This window comes from Hyperoodon ampullatus, assembly GCF_949752795.1.
Source record: "Hyperoodon ampullatus genome assembly, chromosome: 20".
Lineage (NCBI taxonomy): Eukaryota > Metazoa > Chordata > Mammalia > Artiodactyla > Ziphiidae > Hyperoodon > Hyperoodon ampullatus.
In genome coordinates this window covers 28290648-28311012 of record NC_136933.1, presented here as the reverse complement: position 1 = coordinate 28311012, position 20365 = coordinate 28290648, and the positions used below count along the sequence as shown (strand labels likewise).

The following is a 20365-nucleotide window of genomic DNA, read 5'->3' as shown; positions in this document are numbered from 1 at the left end:
GTATTTATGAGGGATATTGGTCTGTTTCTTTCTTTCTTTTTTTTTTTTTGGCGCTGCCTTTGTCTGTCTTTGGTAGCAGCGTGTCTTAGCTTGGTCTGCACAACAAAATACCACAGATTGGGTGGCTTAAGCAACAGAAATGTATTTTCTCACATTTCTGGAGGCTAAAAATCTGATATTAGGGTGTAGTATGGTCAAGTTCTCGTGAAGACTCTCCTCCTGGTTCATAGACCCCTGTCTTCTGGGTGTGTGAGCACATGACCTTTTCTTAGTGCATGCATGTGGCAGGGCCGGAGGAAAGGGAAGAGAGAGAGAGAGAGTTCTTTCTCTTCTTTGTCCTCTTCTTATAAGGCCACCAGTCCTGTTGGATTAGCATCCCATCCTTATGTACTTAGTTCATCTTAATTACCTCCTAAAAGCCTTATTTATGGTTACTAAAGGGGAAACGTGGGGGAAAGTGATAAATTAGGAGATTGAGATGAACATATATACACTACTATACATAAAATGGTAACTAGTACCTACTGTACAGCACAGGGAACTCTACTCAATATTCTGTAATAACCTGTATAGGAAAATAATCTGAAAAAGAATGGATATATATATATATATATATATATCCATATCCATATCTACAAATAAACTGATTCACTTTGCTGTACACCTGAAACTAACACAACATTGTAAATCAACTATACGCCAATGAAAATTGAAAAAATAAAGAAATGACAAACACAGTTACATTGGAGTTAGGGCTTCACCATGCAAATTTTGGAAGCAACAATTCAGTCCATAGCACAGAGTAATAATGGTGCCATAAAATGGGTATCCACTTCTGTTTTCTGGAAGAGATTGCGTAAAATTGTTAATTCTTTACATGTTTGGTAGATGCCTCGGTGCATTTAGGTAAATGCCTTAATACGTATAACAGATACCATAGACTGGGTGGCTTATAAAAAACAAAAATTTCTCTTGTGTGGTTCTTGAGACTGGGAAGTCCAAGGTCAAGGTGCCCGCTGTTTCAGTGTCTGCTGAAGGCCCGCCTCCTGTTCAGAGACAGTGTCTTCTTGCTGTGTCCTCACATGGCAGAAGGGGCGAGAGAGCTCTCTGGAGTTGCTTTTATAAGGATACTTTGCCCTCATGATCTAATCACCACCCGAAGGCCCCACCTCCAGATACCATCATGGTGGGGATTAGGTTTCAATATATGACTTTGGGGTGACACAGACATTCAGTCTATGGCAGAAGAATTCTTCTGTAAAACCACCTGGGCCTGGACTTTTCTTTCAGGGGAGTTTTAATAGTTATAGTGTAACTATTAAATGTTACATTACATTAACATTTACATTACATTAAATGTAATGTAAATGTTATTCACATTTTCTGTTTCATCGAGTAAGTTGTGGTCATTCATTGTGTGTGTGTGTTTGAAGGAAGTAAGCAATTTCACTTTTGTCAAATTTATGGGTGTAGTTTTTAAAGCATTTCTTTCATATCTGTGGGGTCTCTAGTAATATTTGCTACTTTATTCCTGTTATTAGATATTTATCTAATCCCCCTCTTTATTCTTATCCCTATTCTTATCTCTATTTATTCTTATCCCTCTCTCTGTTTTTTTGGTCATTTCTGTTACATGTGTTAATTTTGTTGATCTTTTCCAAGAATTAGGCTTTGTTTCACTGCTTTTCTGTTTTCATTTCCATTGATTTTGGCATTTATCTGTAATTTCTTGCCTTCTTGCTTTAGGTTTATTTTACTCTCCCTTTTCTAAGCTCTTGAGATGGGAGCTTGGATTACACATATGAGAATTTTCCTCTTTCCTAATGTATGTTTTCAGTGCTGTTAACTTCCCCCCTCAGCACTGCTCAGCTGAGTCCTACAGATATTGATATCTTGTGTTTATATTTCATTCAGTTTAATGTACTTTAAAAAATTTCCCTTGAGACTTCTTTGATCCCTGGATTATTTAGAAGTGTGTTGTTTGCTGGTTGACAATTGTCCTGTCATTTTTCTCTTCTTAGTTTCTGGTTTGATTATGCAACTACAGTGGTTGTAATTAGGCCTTTAATACCATAGACTTACTGGCAAGACAGAGTTTCTCCCCCTGGAAATGAATGTTCAGGTTGATTTTTTTCTTTTTTTTTTGAGTCAGAAGTTTGTGTTCAGACTACACTAAACCGTGCAACTGTAGACAAACTATTTAATTAGAGTTCTTTTTAGTTAAGATATAAATTGAAGCATCTCTTTAACCTTTAGAAAAGCTATTTGTTTGTAAACTATTATATTTTACATATTATTATACTAGTTCACTCCTTCAGAGTTCTTTCTCATCATTAAGATTTCTTAATATATCCCAACCTAGTTATAATTGAAACACATATCTTAAAATCCAAAAGATTTGTCTTGAAAACCAAATATCAAAATCAGTTCATTTGACCTGAGCTCAAGGTAGTCGTTGATTTTTATTTCTGACGTTGTGACTAGGATTTGTTTTCTTTTCAAGAGAAACCGATTTATTGGGGGGTGGGAAGATAGAATAAGCACATTAATGATGAGCTGTGACAGCACAGTATCTAATAATTTAGGAGAAAAATAAACTCAAAAACACATGCAGTGTTACATTTTTTCGCATAGCAGGTGTAAGGAGGACTGCATTGTTGTAAGTTCTGTGCGCTCTCTTTAGACAATGGTGTATTGTACATGTCCTTCAAGAAAAAAAATCTTTTCAAAAAGTGTTTAAATAAGCAAACTCTCATCCCTGAAAATGCTTCATTTCAATTACCTGGCAACACCTGGTGTATGGATCATGTAATTGTTCAGTGACTTATGTCAAATAAACAGGCCACAGTGGAAAGAGGAATTGAATGACTTCATCAAATAAGCTTCAATAACAAGTTCATGCTTTTTGACTGTGTTCACCTCTTTTTGAAATTCAGGTTGTCGGGATTTCAGCTTCCTTCCTGCATCGTCAGCACCGGCTCCATCCTTACTCTGTGGTTCACGACAGACTTCGCCGTGAGTGCCCAGGGCTTCAAAGCACTGTATGAAGGTAGGATGCTTGTTGTGCACTGCACATACCCACCGTCCAGGTGACCTCACACTAAAGATTTTCATGCAAACGGAAGCTGTTATTTCAGAGGTGGTTTAATGGTGCAAACATTTGACTTCTGTGCTTTGATGATGGGGGAACACTATTTACTACAATGGTCCAACATTCTAGCACAAAACGTGTGTTGACAGTTTTCCTTTACTGGTAGAAATTTTGATTGGAAGAGTGGTTTTTCTTTTGACATGTGGTAGAGAAGTTTTGAGAATTTAGAATACTAGTTGATAGAGCTCCTTTTCTGTGAAGAATTAATTCTTAAGGCAGACATGTTTTCTTAAAATTATTGTTGGACAGTAATACTCAGAGTTGGTGCTTAGGTAAAGGGAATTCCATTGCATGAGTTTTGGTTGACAAAGTGCAAACTTTTTTTTTTTTTTTTTTTTTTTTTTTTTTTTTTTGTGGTATGCGGGCCTCTCACTGTTGTGGCCTCTCCCGTTGCGGAGCACAGGCTCCGGATGCGCAGGCTCAGCAGCCATGGCTCACGGGCCCAGCCGCTCCGCGGCATATGGGATCCTCCCAGACCGGGGCACGAACCCGTATCCCCTGCATCGGCAGGCGGACTCTCAACCACTGCGCCACCAGGGAGGCCCCAAAGTGCAAACTTTTAATGGAGAAAATGATTTCAGTTTTACTGTTTGGTGTTCACAAGGCATCAGGAATGAGTTTTGTTTTGTTTTTGTTTTTTGGTGTTTTCAGATTTTGTGCCAAGGTGCCCTTAGGGTCTTGCTGTCATTGGTGACTGTCTGCGGCAGAAATTTTAAAAAGATAGAAGGGAGTTCAACCTTTGATAGAGGGAATAATACAGATGATCACTTTAAGTATTCAGCTTTAAGAAATTGCACTACTAATACTGTAAGTGTAAATGCTGAGCTCTGTTTAGTCTTGTTTCACATAGATATTTTAAATTTTCTTTCATGTGTAATACAAAATCTTTTATTTTTAACATAAACTCTGAAGCCCATGCATTGAAAAGGCCTGTGGGTAAGGGATAGCCCAATTCCTATTTACAACACACACTGTTCACTTAAAGAGCCTTTCTGGGTTCAGTCACATCTGTGTATGTTCTTCTTTGGAGTATTCCGTACACTTGGGCAAAAATCATTCTTCGTGGAAAGATAAAATCTACATGTGCTTTGTGCAACTGAACTTAGCTACTATGCAATTATCAGAAAATACAAGGGTAGAATGTCCTCTTTGCACAGTAAAATAAACAGAGCAATTTATCCTTTTATTTAAAGTCTTATGTGGAATGATGCTATTGTATACTGTTCTGACTCCAATTCTTCCAGGTCACTGCATTTATATATAAACCTGCCTCAGTGGCCTGAAAGGGTAACTCATCTTTAAGTATATTACTGATTACCAGGGGATAATTTAATCTTTGGAAGAGTAACAGGCTAGTTTAAGATTAATAGGTGCTACTAGCTTTCAAATTTGCTTGTACCTACCACTTCCTGTGTACCCTAACTTCACAAAATTTCTTTTACACTTAACATTACAAAAGTGTTTCTAAAGCTATCTGTACTAGGTACTGTGAAACAGAACTTGTCCAATCAGCATATATGGTATTTGCTCAGAAGGTAGATATTGCTTTAACATTTTAGAAACCTTGGCAATTTTCCTCCCCTTTCTGACAAAGTTGATCCTTGAACATCATGTTTTGTTAAATTTCGTAAGATAAATGTTGCAGAAACTCTACCGATGCTGGGAGATTGCCAAATGAGTAATTCTACTGAATCTTTCCAGGCTATTGTTGGTGTTAGTGGTTGTCATCATGGTATAATAAAAAATGACTGAGATTTTCTCTGCTGGGAAAATGTTTATGAGTTATTACCAAAATTGGGAAAATGACGAGAAAAGTAAGCAAGGTCATGAGTTCAGTGTATTTTTTCAATTGTTGATGTGTGAAGATGCAGTTTTTTGAAATTTGTGTTTTAAATAGTGACATTACAATATAGTCTGATATTTACAACTGAATACAAGTCATTATGTTGAAAGAAAAAAAACTATTAAAATAAAAGGTACTTTGTCAGCAAAACAGAAATTGTACAAATTTTATTTGTAAAATAGTTCTCAATTAGCTTAAAGGTCTACTGAGAAAATAAATTTGTACTATCTGGAGAAATAAAGTTAAATAGTCTAAACAGAAGATTAAAGACTAGAGAATTTATCTAGAAGAGACTAAAGCTTTCACTGTAGATATCAGCTGATTTATCAATAGTATCAGTTCCCCCAGGGAATTTAGACATAATTGTAACTTACCAATGTAATGGTCATGAGGAAAAGTGAGGTTTTTATTGAGCAGTGTATAAAATATGTAAATACACTTATTCGGATATAATATTAAGCAGAAGCAATGATAATAGTCAGAAAAATGTCTAAAGTCGTTTTGTAACCAGAACATTAAATCCCATTGGTTTGTTTTTTTTTAACATGGATCATCATAGCATCTTTATTTTTAATAGACAGAATTGTAACAACCTCGAGCACCCATCAACAGGCGAATGAATAAACATACTGTGGTTTACTCATACAGTGAAACACTACTCAGCAAAACAAAGTAATAAACTATTGATACCCACAAAAATATGAATTACTCTCAAAATAATTACATTGAGTGAAAGAAGCCAGATAAAAGAGTCCTTATTGTGTGAATCCCTTTATATAAATTTCTAGAAAAATGCAAACACATCTATAACGATAGAAAGCATATCAGTGGTCACTTGGGGATGTGGAGGGGTGGAATGTGAGGGACCCATTGGTTTTTATGTTGGCAAGACTCCATCAAGTAATTAATATAAGCCAAATAATATAATAAAGCGTCCACATCTTATCCAAGACCTCTAAAGAGAATTTAATTTAAAAATGTAATACTAGGGCTTCCCTGGCGGCACAAGGGTCAAGAATCCGCCCGCCAATGCAGGGGACATGGGTTTGAGCCCTGGTCCAGGAAGATCCCACATGCCGCGGGGCAACTAAGCCTGTAGGCCACAACTACTGAGCTCTGTGCTCTAGAGCCCACTAGCCACAACTTCTGAGCCCGCATGCCACAGCTGCTGAAGTCCATGCGCCTAGAGCCCGTGCTCCGCAACAAGAGAAGCCACCGTAATGAGAAGCCTGCGCACCGCAATGAAGAGTAGCCCCCGCTTGCCGCAACTAGAGAAAGCCCGCGAGCCAGTGCAGCCAAAAATAAAATAAATAAATATATTTTAAAAAAATGTAATACTAAATCAAATTTAAAATTTTTTCTCTAGTTCTTAAACCATTACTAATTTATCTAATTAAAATTAGTAATTATTTAGTATTACCATATTGATGTTTAAATTTCTAATTTTCATTTATTTGCTTGAATTGGAGAAAATCTTCCAAATTTAAAAACTCTGTCTAAGTGAAAGAGCGGCATGGACATATATACACTACCAAACGTAAGGTAGATAGCTAGTGGGAAGCAGCCGCATAGCACAGGGAGATCAGCTCGGTGCTTTGTGACCGCCTGGAGGGGTGGGATAGGGAGGGTGGGAGGGAGACGCAAAAGGGAGGGGATATGGGAACATATGTATACATATAACTGATTAAATTTGTGATAAAGCAAAAAAAAAAAAAATAAAAAAAAAAAAATAAAAAAAAATAAAAACTCTGTCTATACAAAATAACCTTTATAATAAACTTAATCAGGGAACTGAACTTTATAGTTTGCTGATGGTACTTTGGACTGGTACATTGCATAAATTATTATTCATACATGGAGATATTAAGCTACCTAAGGAGTATGAAAACAATAAATTAAAATATTCTAATTGATGCATTCGGTTGTTGAATTTAACCCTGGATATTAAATGGAAATATTTAGAAATTTCACGCTAACATTATTCACATACAGTAATTAGCTCTCTAAATAGTAAGTTTATAGATTGTTGATGAAATCAACATATTTTAACCCACAAATACAGACTAGTAAAATTGAAATTACTAATTTAGTAGGGTGTTTTATAATGTTATATTTCCTAGTTCCGTCACTGAACATTATTCTTCGTGGTCAACCAAAGAATTTGCATAATTTTCTTTGGTAAATTTATAACAAAAAATATTAGGATTACACATAATTTACAATGAGATGGATTACTATCAAAATTCCTACATTTGTCCAGTATTGAAGTCCTATGTGTATAAATAGTATTCATTCATGTATTTCTATTTGTCAACTTCCTTTCATCAAGATCTGTTACTAAAATAAAATTATTTTTGTCATCAAATTTATTTATGATTTAAGAAAAATCATCTAGGAGGTCGGAAAATTGACATGGCATGTCAGGACGTGACAGATATTATGACAAACGTCTGACAAGGCAGTCATTAGACTTAAGGACAAAGAGAACAAGTCTATTTGGTGACATGGGACAGTCTCGAGATTATGCCCCAAAGAACTTGTCACTCTGATGCTCTTTTTATTTTTTCATTTTTGAAGAGGGAAGCCTTCCTCTGTTTTAATGCTTTTTCTTACTGGTGACAAAGTGAACTAAGCATTAGAAACACTAGTGAATATATGATGAAAACTCTTCAACTCCCAATTTTTGGTTCTGAAGTCTGATTTATTTTTAAGTGACATTTCTCTTGTTAATGCACATCTTTATTTTTATCCTGAATATCATTTCAAATGTTTCATGAATTACTTGGTAATTTTTCATGCATTGACTTTTAATAATTTTAGTATTGGTTATATTTTAAAAATTTAGTTTTTTACCAATTATTTACTGTAATTTAGATGGACTTTTTAGATGTTTTTGCAAGTGAAATAAGTTAATTTGACATTGATTGTATTTTGATAATCCAGTACTTTGTGTGAAATAGAACTTTTGTATATTATAGTACTTGTACTTGAATAGAAAGCCCCAACTCTGTGATTGAAATTAATGAGTCCAACGTGTATTCACTAGAATAAATACTTTCCTTCTATAGAACATTTCTCGATAGTATAGGGCAATTCCATTGATTGGGAATTAAATTGGCCAAGGCTTTATCCATGAGATGACAGTTTTTGTAAAGAAATTGAAATGAAAATTTTATGCATATTTTGCCACAGATATTTACATTTGCAATAATTGTTTGGTGAGGCAAAGGAAGGTTAAACTGGATTCTTGTCTAAGGCGAAGCTGATAGAAATGGTAGGAATCTATTCTCTTTAAGATTTCTTTAAAAATGCTGGCTGATGTGGTAGTTGAAAAGGGAAAAATTTTAGCCACAAATGTAGACAGTCAAATATTTTGTTCATAAAATACTAATTTTACAATTCAACATTTATCTCACCTTCCCATGGTGCCATATTTGAATATATTGGCCTTAAATATATATGCATGAAATCTATAAGAATCTGACAGTTTAAAAAATCTGTTTTAAAAAAAATACCACCAATGTAGCGAGGAGGAATTTGACATTACTAAATAGGAAAAATGTGCTTGTGACAGGAAATTGTTTTGCATACCAAATAGCTCATTAGTTGGAGTGAGAAAAACGGTTGCCCAGGAAGATGCTTTAAGAGACTCTCTTGGGTTATAAAATGCTATTCTAAAGGAATTCTTCTCTTTCAGTTCTTTTTGTCTTAAAATTATTCATTTTATCAATTATAGTATTGTCCTGCTTACTAAGGTATATGTATCTCTACGGATGAATAGATAAATAGTAAATAAGTGGATGATAGGTAGGTAGGTACATAGATGAAAGAGATAGATGAATAGATAATCAATAGATAAAATAGTTAATAGATTGGTAGGTAGACAGACACTTGATAAATAGGTAGACAGGTAGATAGATGGATGCACGTGCCTAGTATGGTATCAAGTCTTATGTACATTTTCTTATTAAATCTTCAAGATTCCTATAAGCAATGTAAAATTACCTAATATTATGGGATAGAGAAAATTAGGTAGTGACCTATAGTTATTTAGTTTGCCAAGACCTTATAACTACTAAATGTGAAAGGGGAAATTCAACAAGTCTATATCCAGAAATTGTAATTCTTAACCACTTACTATATGTTCTCTCATATAGTTAAGTTTATTTGTTTCCATGTATGAAAATACATACATATGAATACATGCATATTATCACGTGTGTATACACAATTACATATTTACATATATACACACATACACAAGTGTATATATGATATACACACGGAGAATATACATATGTGCTTATGCACACACAGGTTTACTCATTCATTCTTTCGTTTATTTACTAAGCTTTTATTGAGTATCTGCTAGAGACCCAATACTGAGCTAAATGTTAGGAATACAAAGATGGTGACAAGAATGGTGTCTGTTCTGAAGGAGTGGTAGGGGAACGCGACAAAGTTCAGTAGAACAGAGAGTGTAATAAGTAGACACGGTGATTGACACGATTGGTCAGGTGTACTTGGGGACAGGTAGAGTCCTGACAGAGTTAATGCTTGGGCTGTACCTCAAATACAGTGTTTACAAAGCTCAAGTGCTAAATGCTGACTTTGTATCAGTCACTGGATAGAAGTTCCCAGGAAGATGGATCATCAGGGGATCTTTCTGAGTGAGGAAGAATCACAGGCAAGACTTTGGAGAAAATCATTTACCATCTTTAAGAACCGTAGGAAGTTTCCTGGGTCCTGCTTAGAGTTCACGGTGGGCCTGGAGCGTGGCCCCTCTGGCTGGCCTCGCGGTCAGGGGGTTGGGTTTATAGTGTTTCATGTGTGACAGGGAACACTTCCTCTGTGAGATCCTCAAGGAAAAGGCTGAATTCATCTCACTGGACTGTTACATAAACGGAAGCATGTTTGTTTGCATGGGCTTCCATTTTACAAGTTTGTCGCATTTTGGCTTTTAAATCATGATCGTGATGCCCAAAACGTTTGCAGAGAGAAGAGGAATATGGTGGGTTAAGTGATTTGTGAACTCTTGCAGCACTTTTAATTTGAGCAATTAGATGGCACGTGTTATGCCTTCTCTTGTGGTCATTTTTGTTTGCATCCTTGAGGGCAGTGAGGGGCTCCAAGGAAAAATTTGAATCCTTGACATTTGGCACAAAGTAAATATTCAGAAATATTGTTTGATAAAAATTCTGCACTCAATGCTAGCTTAATTTCAGCCAGTACTTCATATGTCTTTCCCTCAAAACCTAAAAGGTGAATTGCTAATAACTGTCACAATTAACGGATTTGAATTTGATTTTCTCTTTGGTTAACACATCTTCTCATCTAGAAGTTCCTAAAAACACACACACATACACATAAACAACAAACACTGAAATGGTTTAAAGATAAAGAGTTTAGGTGACCCACAGCATATACAAGCATTCCTTCAATAATGGACTCACTACAGACCCTTAAATGAAACCTGTAAAAACTTAAAGTGGATTAATTTCATTTATTATATATTTATTTTGGGGAAGCACATGGGCTTCATTTTCATAAACTACTTAGAATTTCACCAGAGAAACATGAATCTTGGCTACATTCCTCACCTTTCATTCTCGTTTCACTAAGTGATGAACTCCGGAGGTGGGTGGGTCTTCTTACCGAGAGTATGTTTCTTGTTCACTGAATGTGTTTGGCATTTCCCTGCTGACACATCCATCCAGCAGAATCTTCTTTCCTTTAACATCCATGGCTCTGGATTTAGAAAGAGCAGCTAGATTATTACCCTTCAAGCTCAAAGCTTTATTTAGGATGTCAGCGCTGATTTAGTTCTCCCTTGAAGTGATTATCCAAACTCAACCTGAATTAAAATGTGGAATGTGAGCGACCCACCTGGCAGGAGAGAAACATTTCTGATTGAAGAAAGTGGTGGCTGAGCAACAGCCGCTAGCTATCCATCAGCCAACACTGTAACATTATTTTGGATTTATGACAATTACGGAGGCTGAAACAAATGGGAAACTTCTCGAATTACTTTCCTCTTGACTACTAGATACTCTGTGTTGGTAAACCCAGGTGAGGACACACCTTCCTGAGGGCACATTTCACCTGGTTGCAGAGAGCAGACCAGTTGGTCCTCATATCCGTCCTTCCCTAGGCTTAGTTGCCAGAGCCTGGGTACCCATTTTTTGTCCTTGATTTGCAGGGGAGTTCAACAGTAGGTACCCTAGGACCATTAATCAAAGGTTTTGGAATGGCACTTGAAATTAATTACTGCTGTTAGTAACATGAATACTAACATCTCCAAAACGTGCAGAGATAGGAGAGAGGTAGTGACTTTCTGAAAGTTCAACTTTAAGTCAATCAAATGATGGGTCAGAGCAGACAGACGGAGAGCCGCCACCAGGAATTGAGTGTAAGCAATGTAGAAAGGCTGGTATATAACCGATGGCTATTGATACGTCTGATGAAAGAATAAAGGTGGAGTAAGTGCCAGAGGCAAAGCCACGCCCAGTGAAACTCAGCCAAGAGGAGAGGGGTGCTCAGCCAGCAGATCTCTGAGCCTTTCGGTCCACCGAGCACCATCCCTGCTGTGGGTGTGGCCAGGAGTTGAGGTGGACCATTCGCCAGTGCAAGGCGCTCCCTGCTCTGGGTCCCATGCTGTATATGACTTTCTCCATTTGAGAGTCATGGATATCTCACTGTCTGTGAGGTTGAGGTGGTGAGATTACATGCATAATTTGGTACGTAGACTTCATAGACTTCCTCCGGATCCAGTTCTCGATCGTTCCATAACTACCGTAAAGGTCAAAATGACTTCTGTCAGTTGATGGTATCAGTTCTGCTCCCTTGAGGCATCAGAGGTTCTTCAGTCTGGTTGCTGTTGCTTATCTTATTTCTTGTTTCTCTTGTTTTGATTCTGCTCCTGTAAGCAAAGCTGGGGTTACAATTTGGCTTCATATATGGGCCCGGAGTGCTGCGGTATGGGATTAGGGCTGTCCTGTCAGTGCAAATCGTCTAGTTCCTGTGGATTGTAATTTATTAATTTGGCATTTTGATATGTTCTGTGAACTTAATTAATGTGCATTTACCCTGGAGACATGAATCTGCTTTCTGTGCACTGCAAAATCCAGTTTCTGATTCAATAGGAGTGGATCATTGTGAATCTTATCAGATCATAAAATCTACAGTGAGATCTATTGAGTGATATTAAGTCGGTTCTTTTTCCCTGGTGAGACACCAACACACACACTGTCTCTCGCAGACCCCCACTCACACTGTTTATATTGTCAGGTACAATTTCCCTTCAAACATCATCCTAAGAAAACATCTTCTTCAAAGTACTCAAAACTGTTAAAAAGACTTAGTTTTAGTGTTATATATATTGACCTAAGAGAACATCCATCATACAAGGAAGTGAAAAAAATTCAGTATAGGGACTTCCCTGGTGGCACAGTGGTTAAGAATCTGCCTGCCAATGCAGGGGACACGGGTTCGAGCCCTGGTCCAGGAAGATCCCATGTGCCGCGGAGCAACTAAGCCCGTGCGCCACAACTACTGAGCCTGTGCTCTAGAGCCCGCGAACCACAACTACTGAGCCCGTGTGCCACAAGTACTGAAGCCCGTGTGCCTAGAGCCCGTGCTTTGCAACAAGAAAAGCCACCGTAGTGAGAAGCCTGCGCACAGCAACAAAGAGGAGCAACCGCTCGCCGCAACTAGAGAAAGCCCACACGTAGCAACGAAGACCCAATGCAGCCAAAAAAAAAAAAAAAGGCAGTATAATCCCATTTCGGTCAAAAAAATATTTTTAAAAGTACTTGTGTAACTATGTATGCACACATACGTGTGTATGTGTGTGTATCCATCATCCATATATATGTATGGCATACACAATATGAGTATTCAGAAAAGTATAGGAGGATACCTGAATTTTAATGAACATTACTTTGGGGAGTCATTGGAATGCTTAAGAAGAAGTATTGCTTGATTTTTCTCTGTATTATTGAGTTGTTTAGCTTGTTGCAATGAATATTTTAAAAATTAAGTAATGAACATCATAAAGGAAAATATCTGTAGATGATATTAGAAATTAATATTCTTAAATGGATCTATGGCTCTCACCTGGAAATAGAATACAAAGTGGGACCAGGTAATTAAAAGGCCTTCAATATTGTTTTCAAATGGCTGAGTTCATAGGTTCTAAGGTCAGCACTGTAGCTGAATTTTTTCTTTTAAAAATAAGGGAAAACAGTGTGTACTTACTAGAAAACTACACACAGAAATAGTAGTCTGTCTAAAAGGGACTTAATAAAAGACAAATTAATTCCATAGAAAAGGCATCTTTAACAAAATAAGGATTGGTTAACACCTGACCTCCCAAAATGTAATGCTACTTGCATTTCTTAATATATTTCCTCAGGATCATTTAAGTTTTATCCTTTGTACCCACTCATTTCCCAAGATTTTTCTCTTACTTTTTTGTTGATTTTTCCCAATAATATCTTGTGTCATAGACAAATTTCCAAACGAATATGTGTATGTATTTGGTAATAAGTACTCTCAGGTAATGTGTGCAAAAAATGAGCATTATTTAAAATGAAGTTTATAAGCAAAAATAATGTTAGATGATTTTTCTCTTAACAGTTTTTTTTTTTTTAGCCATCATGGGTCTTTAATGAGCCACTCAATACACTAGAAATTAGACAACCTCTCTATTTAAACACCCTCAGGCCTTGGCTATCTGCTGTTCGGGTACTAGAAATGGGAAGTGTTGGCAGAATTAATTACTTAAATGTTTACATGTAGGTGGTGCATAGATTCTGAGGTCTGGGTTTAACCCAGTTTCCCGGTCGCTATGAGAGTGACCATTGGATAAGTCACTTAAGCACTTACTGTATCAGATTCCTCACTTGCAAAATTAAAAATGAAAAATACCAACCTCACGGAGTTGTTACGAAACGTACAGAAGATGAGCTCTTTAAACCATGTGGCTCTGTCCCTGGTATATAACACTTTTAATTTTTTCTTCCAGCTCTGCAGTATTGGCATAGAAGCTGACCTCAAAAAGTGTAATGTATGGTTATTTCTTCTAAATTAGGAATTATATAAGCTTCCTTAATGCTTATATCCTTCCCATTTTGTGCTGATTTCCCCTTTGCCATCTTATTCTTGCGACACTTCTGTCCCAACTTCTCTATGCTTTGTGTCTCTTCAGCTTTTTTTGGTACACAGTTTAAAAAAAAATTAGGCAAACATGAATGATTCTGTGTTTTTCTAAGTGAGGGTGCAAAAAAACCAGATACATCCCTGGTAAATTGTTGAGTGTCTCTTTCTGGTTTTAGGACAAGCTGGCAAGTTGTACATTGTAGTGAGTGTAACTTCAAAATTTCTCTCAACTCAAGTAGGTAGGCATTTTTACTCTTCTTTTGTTGTTGACTTGTTTATTCTCTAGTCTACAATGAGAAGAATATAGGATAGAGATCACTGAGGAAAGGTGAAATTACATTTTTTATACTAGCTACTGGTTATAGGAGAAGATGTGAAAGAGTGAGATTGATTTGAATTATAAATAGAAAAGCACACAAGCATCCATGGACTGAAATCAAAAGTATCCAAGAATGCTGGAAATGCACATTATAAATTAGGACAAAAATATATTACAATTTGATAAATCAAAATCACTTTAGTTTGGGGGAAGCAGACCTGCCTCCCATCTGCAGGCCCTGTTGTGAGAGATATGGAAATTACATGAAATATAATCAGTCTGTAGCCCTATGTAAAAGTTAAGCTTTAAGCAAATGCTTCACTCTCTGATATACAGTGAAATTAATGCCAAATGTACATCCAGATGATAAAGAGATACAAATATCTATCTCTAGAGTCCTTAACTCATTCTACAGGAGTTTCAGAGTTCATTTCCATTTCTGACTTTGCACTTAAAATGTAAATTTATTATCATTTCTGATACTCTTGCTAGAGAAGGTTAATGGGTCACTGAATATCAAACAAGCATCCCTATTGCTAAATCTAAGCATATTTTTCAAAGGGTGTGTTAATCGAAAAAGTTTCTCATCTTACTAAGCAGTTTCTTCTTTCTGTATTGTGTTCCTTAAATATATCCAGAAAACATCAATCTAAAATGTCTTCTGAATAATATATATGAGGTTGGCCTCAGTAGGATTCATATTCTGAGATCATCAGTTATGGGTTTATTCTTAACCTCAACATTGATTCTATTGATTAACTTGAAAAAGCATCATATAAAATTGCACTGTGAGTTTGTGCATTTTCTATAATCAGTCATTTCTTACCATTTTAGTTGTTTATTTCACTTATTCCTTTGTGCTAATCAGAGTAATGTAAACCTAACGAGGAAATGCTTTCAATTACGTCCGAGTGTTGACCAAAAGAATGAGCTACAGAAATGAAGGTAAACTTTCAAATAAAGAAAAGCAATATTTTTTTTCTTTTAATTGTGTTCTCTCAATTTTTTTTCCCTAAAAACCAATAATCGAGAATCTGGGCTGCCAACATACCCTCCTCATGATAGCAGAGGATGACGTGCCCTTTCCAGTTGACTGCTCTGTTTGTTCTAACTCGTTTCCTTGAAGACATCCTTGACATTGGTTCTTTCAGAATATAACCTTGTATTTCTCTCTTATCTACGGGAGTTAAAACAAAACAAAACAAAACAACCAAAACAAAAACCCACCATTTAACAAAAGAAGAGTGGCCTTGGGGCCTGTCAACTTGCAACATGAATTTGTAGAGCTCCAATTAAGCTGCAGTAGTCATGTTAATCATATGTATCTTCTAAGTGTTAATTTTGTTTTTCCAAGTGTACATACACTTTTCTTAAAATATGCTTTTAAATATTAGAATAATGGAATGGAAAGCCACATTTGGGAAGGAGAGGAGGGTGGGTGAGCGGACAGCTGGTGTGTGGGACATTTCAGTTTTCTCCTTCAGTTCTGCCTGTGTGTGGGAGGGTAACAAATGGGAGATTTTGTGCAAGAATAAGCTGAAATGGAACACATTTCAGCTTTGGTTGTGTTATTCATCTCAACACATAAAAGTGGGGTGTTAGCATTCCACATCTTATGTTTTATTTTTTAAGACTTTCACACTTGCTCAAAACTTTCCCATATGCCACAATTCTGATATGTATGTCAAAATTTACGTATTTACTTGACTTTTTTTGGGTGGGGGAAGGAAAGCTAAGATGTGTGAATCACGGGAACAACCATGGCTTTTTATCTCAGTGTAGTGATAAATTATTTTTGTATTATTTGAGTTCACCAAGTCAAAGTAACTAGCTAACATGTGCTTATAATTAATCCTTATTCACTTAGTACTGAAGATCTTAAAAAATTGAGGTATCGTTTCATTTATAAACTAGTGTATAAAACAAACAGTTTACACTATGAATTTAAACAATCAAATACAACATTCCAATGAAATACAGCATTACATTACAACATTTATAATATTCTTCAGGTGGCATATTAGCCACATTTAATAAAGGTCTTTCAACAACCTCCATATAAGATGCCATCTAGCCTATTAAACTGTAGTCACATTAACACTTTATAATAAAAAATACTTTATTATATGTTAATTTTCATTTAGCCCTTAAAACTTTATGAGTAGGTACTTTATTCCTATAGAGATATGGCAGTTTTCCAAGTGTTGACATCCAGTGTTAAAAGAGCTGGAATTAGGTTTGGTCCCTCTAAAAAGAACTGGCCAACTTCTTCTGTCAAGGGCCAGATAGTAAATATTTGTTGCTTTGCAGTTTGACCTTTGCCCAACTACTCAGTTCTGCTGGTACAATATGAGGTGTGATAGCCGCCCTAGACAGCTTGAAGGCTTGAGCATGGTTGTCTTCCAATACAACTTTATTAACAAAGATAGGCGGCCATTGTGTGGGACCCTGACCCTACAGCCAGAGCACTTTCTCCTTTCCTCCGAAGTCAGGTATTCTTTCTTCTGTGTCAGTTCTGCTTCTTATGTAACCCAGCCTCTTAAGGCCCAGTCAGAAAAGTAAGTGGACCCTAAGAAAAGCTGCCAAAGCCGCAGGTCTAATTGTTTTGCTGCAACTGATCAGACAACTTTGTTAGTTACCTGAGTCTAACACTAGGTGACTCAGGAGTGTTTGTAAATTTAAGTCATTGTTAAGTTGGCAATCAACACATTATCTGTTGTTATTTGCAGACAGAGCTTGTTTAAAAGGTTTACCTTTGTATTTTTTGTGTGAGACATGGCAGTAAGTGTCTGTAGTTCCAGTAGAGTTCCAGTCCCAGCTTTCCAAGATTCCTTTTTGTGTGTATTTTCTTCTCAGAAGCTCCTGTATGGACAGGCATCACGCTTTGATTTCAACCCCAAAGGCACTCCTTAAACTTCTTATTATAAAGCGTAATACCAACTATTTCAAGTCCCTACTTTCATCTTATCAGTGCCCAGAGAACAGGTAATAGAAAATTTATTAGAAAGAGATGGCTGCTGATATACAATTTTTATGTTGTTGGGAAAAAAATTCTTTTTGACTTTCAGAAATAATTTTCATAGGACATCTATGTGTCACTTATATTTCCTTAAACTTTGTCATTTTAAATCTGGCGAGTTAACCAGTGGAGGCCCGATGGTGAATAGTTTGTATCGTTTTTCATCGTACTCTCCAAGGACAAGTGTGCAATGCAAGTCACTGGTGCTGTTTGGAAGGGGTTGGGAGCACTTTACAGTATAAATCTGTGCCAGTGGAAAAATCGTACTCAGCATAACTAAATTGTAATATGGGCACTGTTCTGCTCACTGCCATCTGACAGCTGTTTGGTTCCTCTGTGAAATGAATTAGTGCTGTCATTTTACTAATAGACCAAAAATAAAATCGCTGGCATTGTTTCCAGCAGCCAGTTCTAACAGAAGCCAGTTGAAATGAATTGCCCCCTCTCTGGTCACAGTCATGCCTGTTACAGGACAGGCCATCACAACATAAGGCATTACTCAGAATACTAATTGAGGAAAGCAGAATGCTTCTCAGAGCCAGCGTTACTTAGGGTGGACTAAAAATAACCACAGAGGTTTCTAAACTCCGGAGTGGCTGCTTTTACAGGTGAGTCTCAAGGCATGCCCTCCTCCTGGCCCAGAGAATCTGTATGTGACCTTGCACCAAACTCAGATACATCTAAAGCGTTTCTTACGCGTCTGGTCTGGTGCTAACTCTAAGGATGGTTTTGTGATAAACAATACAGATGTGTCCTCCCAAACAGAGCTTCCCGACCAGAGGTGCTCTGTGTCCTGCACAGGGATGGTGCAATGCTATGAAATGCTATGTCTGTGTGTTTCTTTTTGATCATCATCAACAACAAAAAACCCTGATGTTTTTTATCATGTAATTCTGAATCCAGGTGGATGGTTCCGTGGCATTTATTTTACAGTTATTCATTGAGCTGCTAGATGTTTTACATGATCTCAACTTACTCTTTTAAACCATCCAGATACATACAGGTAATAAAATGCTCCTTTTACAAATGAGGAACTGGACTTAAGCACCATAGTCATGTTCATATAGCTAGTAGGTGGCTGGGGCCAGAATTTAAAACCATTTCTACTCTTAGAAAATTGGAAAGCAAGAAACTATCGTCTAAAACTAGGTGGCAATTCCTTCACCCTATTAAGATAATTATCATTTTCCTTTTCACTTGTCTTTTCCAAACTAAACATTCCCAGTCCAAGCAAAACCAGAGGTTTGAATGAATAAAAGACCAGAATCCTCCTTTGAATAAGGCACATTGTGTTGCGTTATCTTTTCTGAAGTGGGAGTGAATTCTAGATGTTTACTGATGGATGGGGAGGAAAAAGGTCAAAGATGCCTTTTCTGAATAGCATCCTTCTACCAGGGCAGCACTGATAGGAGAGATGGCACAGTCTTGTGCTTATATTGTATGGGCGCTGGAATAGACCACCTCCAATTTTATTACTTTGTTACTATTTTTTAAACATCTTTATTGGAGTATAATTGCTTTACAAGGTTGTGTTAGTTTCTGCTATATAACAAAGTTAATCAGCTATACATATACATATATCCCCATATCCCCTCCCTCTTGCATCTCCCTCCCACCCTCCCTATCCCACCCCTCTAGGTGGTCACAGAGCACCGAGCTGATCTCCCTGTGCTATGCGGCTGCTTCCCACTAGCCATCCATTTTACATTTGGTAGTGTATATAATGTCAATGCCACTCTCTCACTTTGTCCTAGCTTACCCTTCCTCCTCCGCGTGTCCTCAAGTCCATTCTCTATGTCTGAGTCTTTATTCCTGTCCTGACCCTAGATTCTTCAGAACATTTTTTTTTTTTTAGATTCCATACAGATGTGTTAGCATATGGTATTTGTCTTTCTCTTTCTGACTTACGTCATTCTGTATGACAGACTGTAGGTCCATCCACCTCAATACAAATAACTCAGTTTTGTTTCTTTTTATGGCTGAGTAATATGCCATTGTATATATGTGCCACATCTTTACCCATTCATCTGTTGATGGACACTTAGGTTGCTTCCATGTCCTGGCTATTGTAAACAGTGCTGCAGTGAATATTGTGGTACCTGTCTCTTTTTGAATGATGGTTTTCTCAGGGTATATGCCCAGTAGTGGGATTGCTGGGTCGTATAGTAGTTCTATTTTTAGTTTTTAAAGGAACCTCCATACTGTTTTTCAAAGTGGCTGTATCAATTTACATTGCTACCAAGAGTGCAAGAAGGTTCCCTTTTCTCCACACCCTCTCCAGCATTTACTTGTAGATTTTTTGATAATGGACATTCTGACTGCTGTGAGGTGATACCTCCTCATTGTAGTTTTGATTTGCATTTCTCTAATGATTAGTGATGTTGAGCATCCTTTCGTGCATTTGTTGGCAATCTGTATATCTTCTTTGGAGAAATGTCTATTTAGATCTTCTGCCTATTTTTGGATTGGGTTGTTTGTTTTTTTGTTATTGAGCTGCATGAGCTGCTTGTATATTTTGGAGATTAATCCTTTGTTTGTTGCTTCATTTGCAAATATTTTCTCCCATTAAGAGGGCTGTCTTTTCATCTTGTTTATGGTTTCCTTTGCTGTGCAAAACCTTTTACGTTTCATTATGTCCCATTTGTTTATTTTTGTTTTTATTTCCATTTCTCTAGGAGGTGGGTCAAAAAGGATCTTGTTGTGATTTATGTCCAAAGCATTCTTCCTATGTTTTCCTCTAAGAGTTTGATAGTATCTGGCCTTACATTTAGGTCTTTAATCCATTTTGAGTTTATTTTTGTGTATGGTGTTATGGAGTGTTCTAATTTCATTCTTTTTTTTTTTTTTTTTTTTTTCCTGCAGTACGCGGGTCTC

General features: G+C 36.8%; 1 protein-coding gene across 1 annotated transcript in view; it reads left to right on the top strand.

The window, feature by feature from the left end:
- Positions 1–20365, top strand: part of CSMD1 (CUB and Sushi multiple domains 1) — a gene marked incomplete at its 3' end in the record, with an annotated part of 1679169 nt that overhangs the window by 515162 nt on the left and 1143642 nt on the right. The window contains exon 3 of the mRNA XM_079726547.1: positions 2937–3049. Within this exon, the coding sequence (XP_079582673.1) occupies positions 2937–3049 (113 nt within the window). The remainder of the gene's footprint in view (positions 1–2936; positions 3050–20365) is intronic.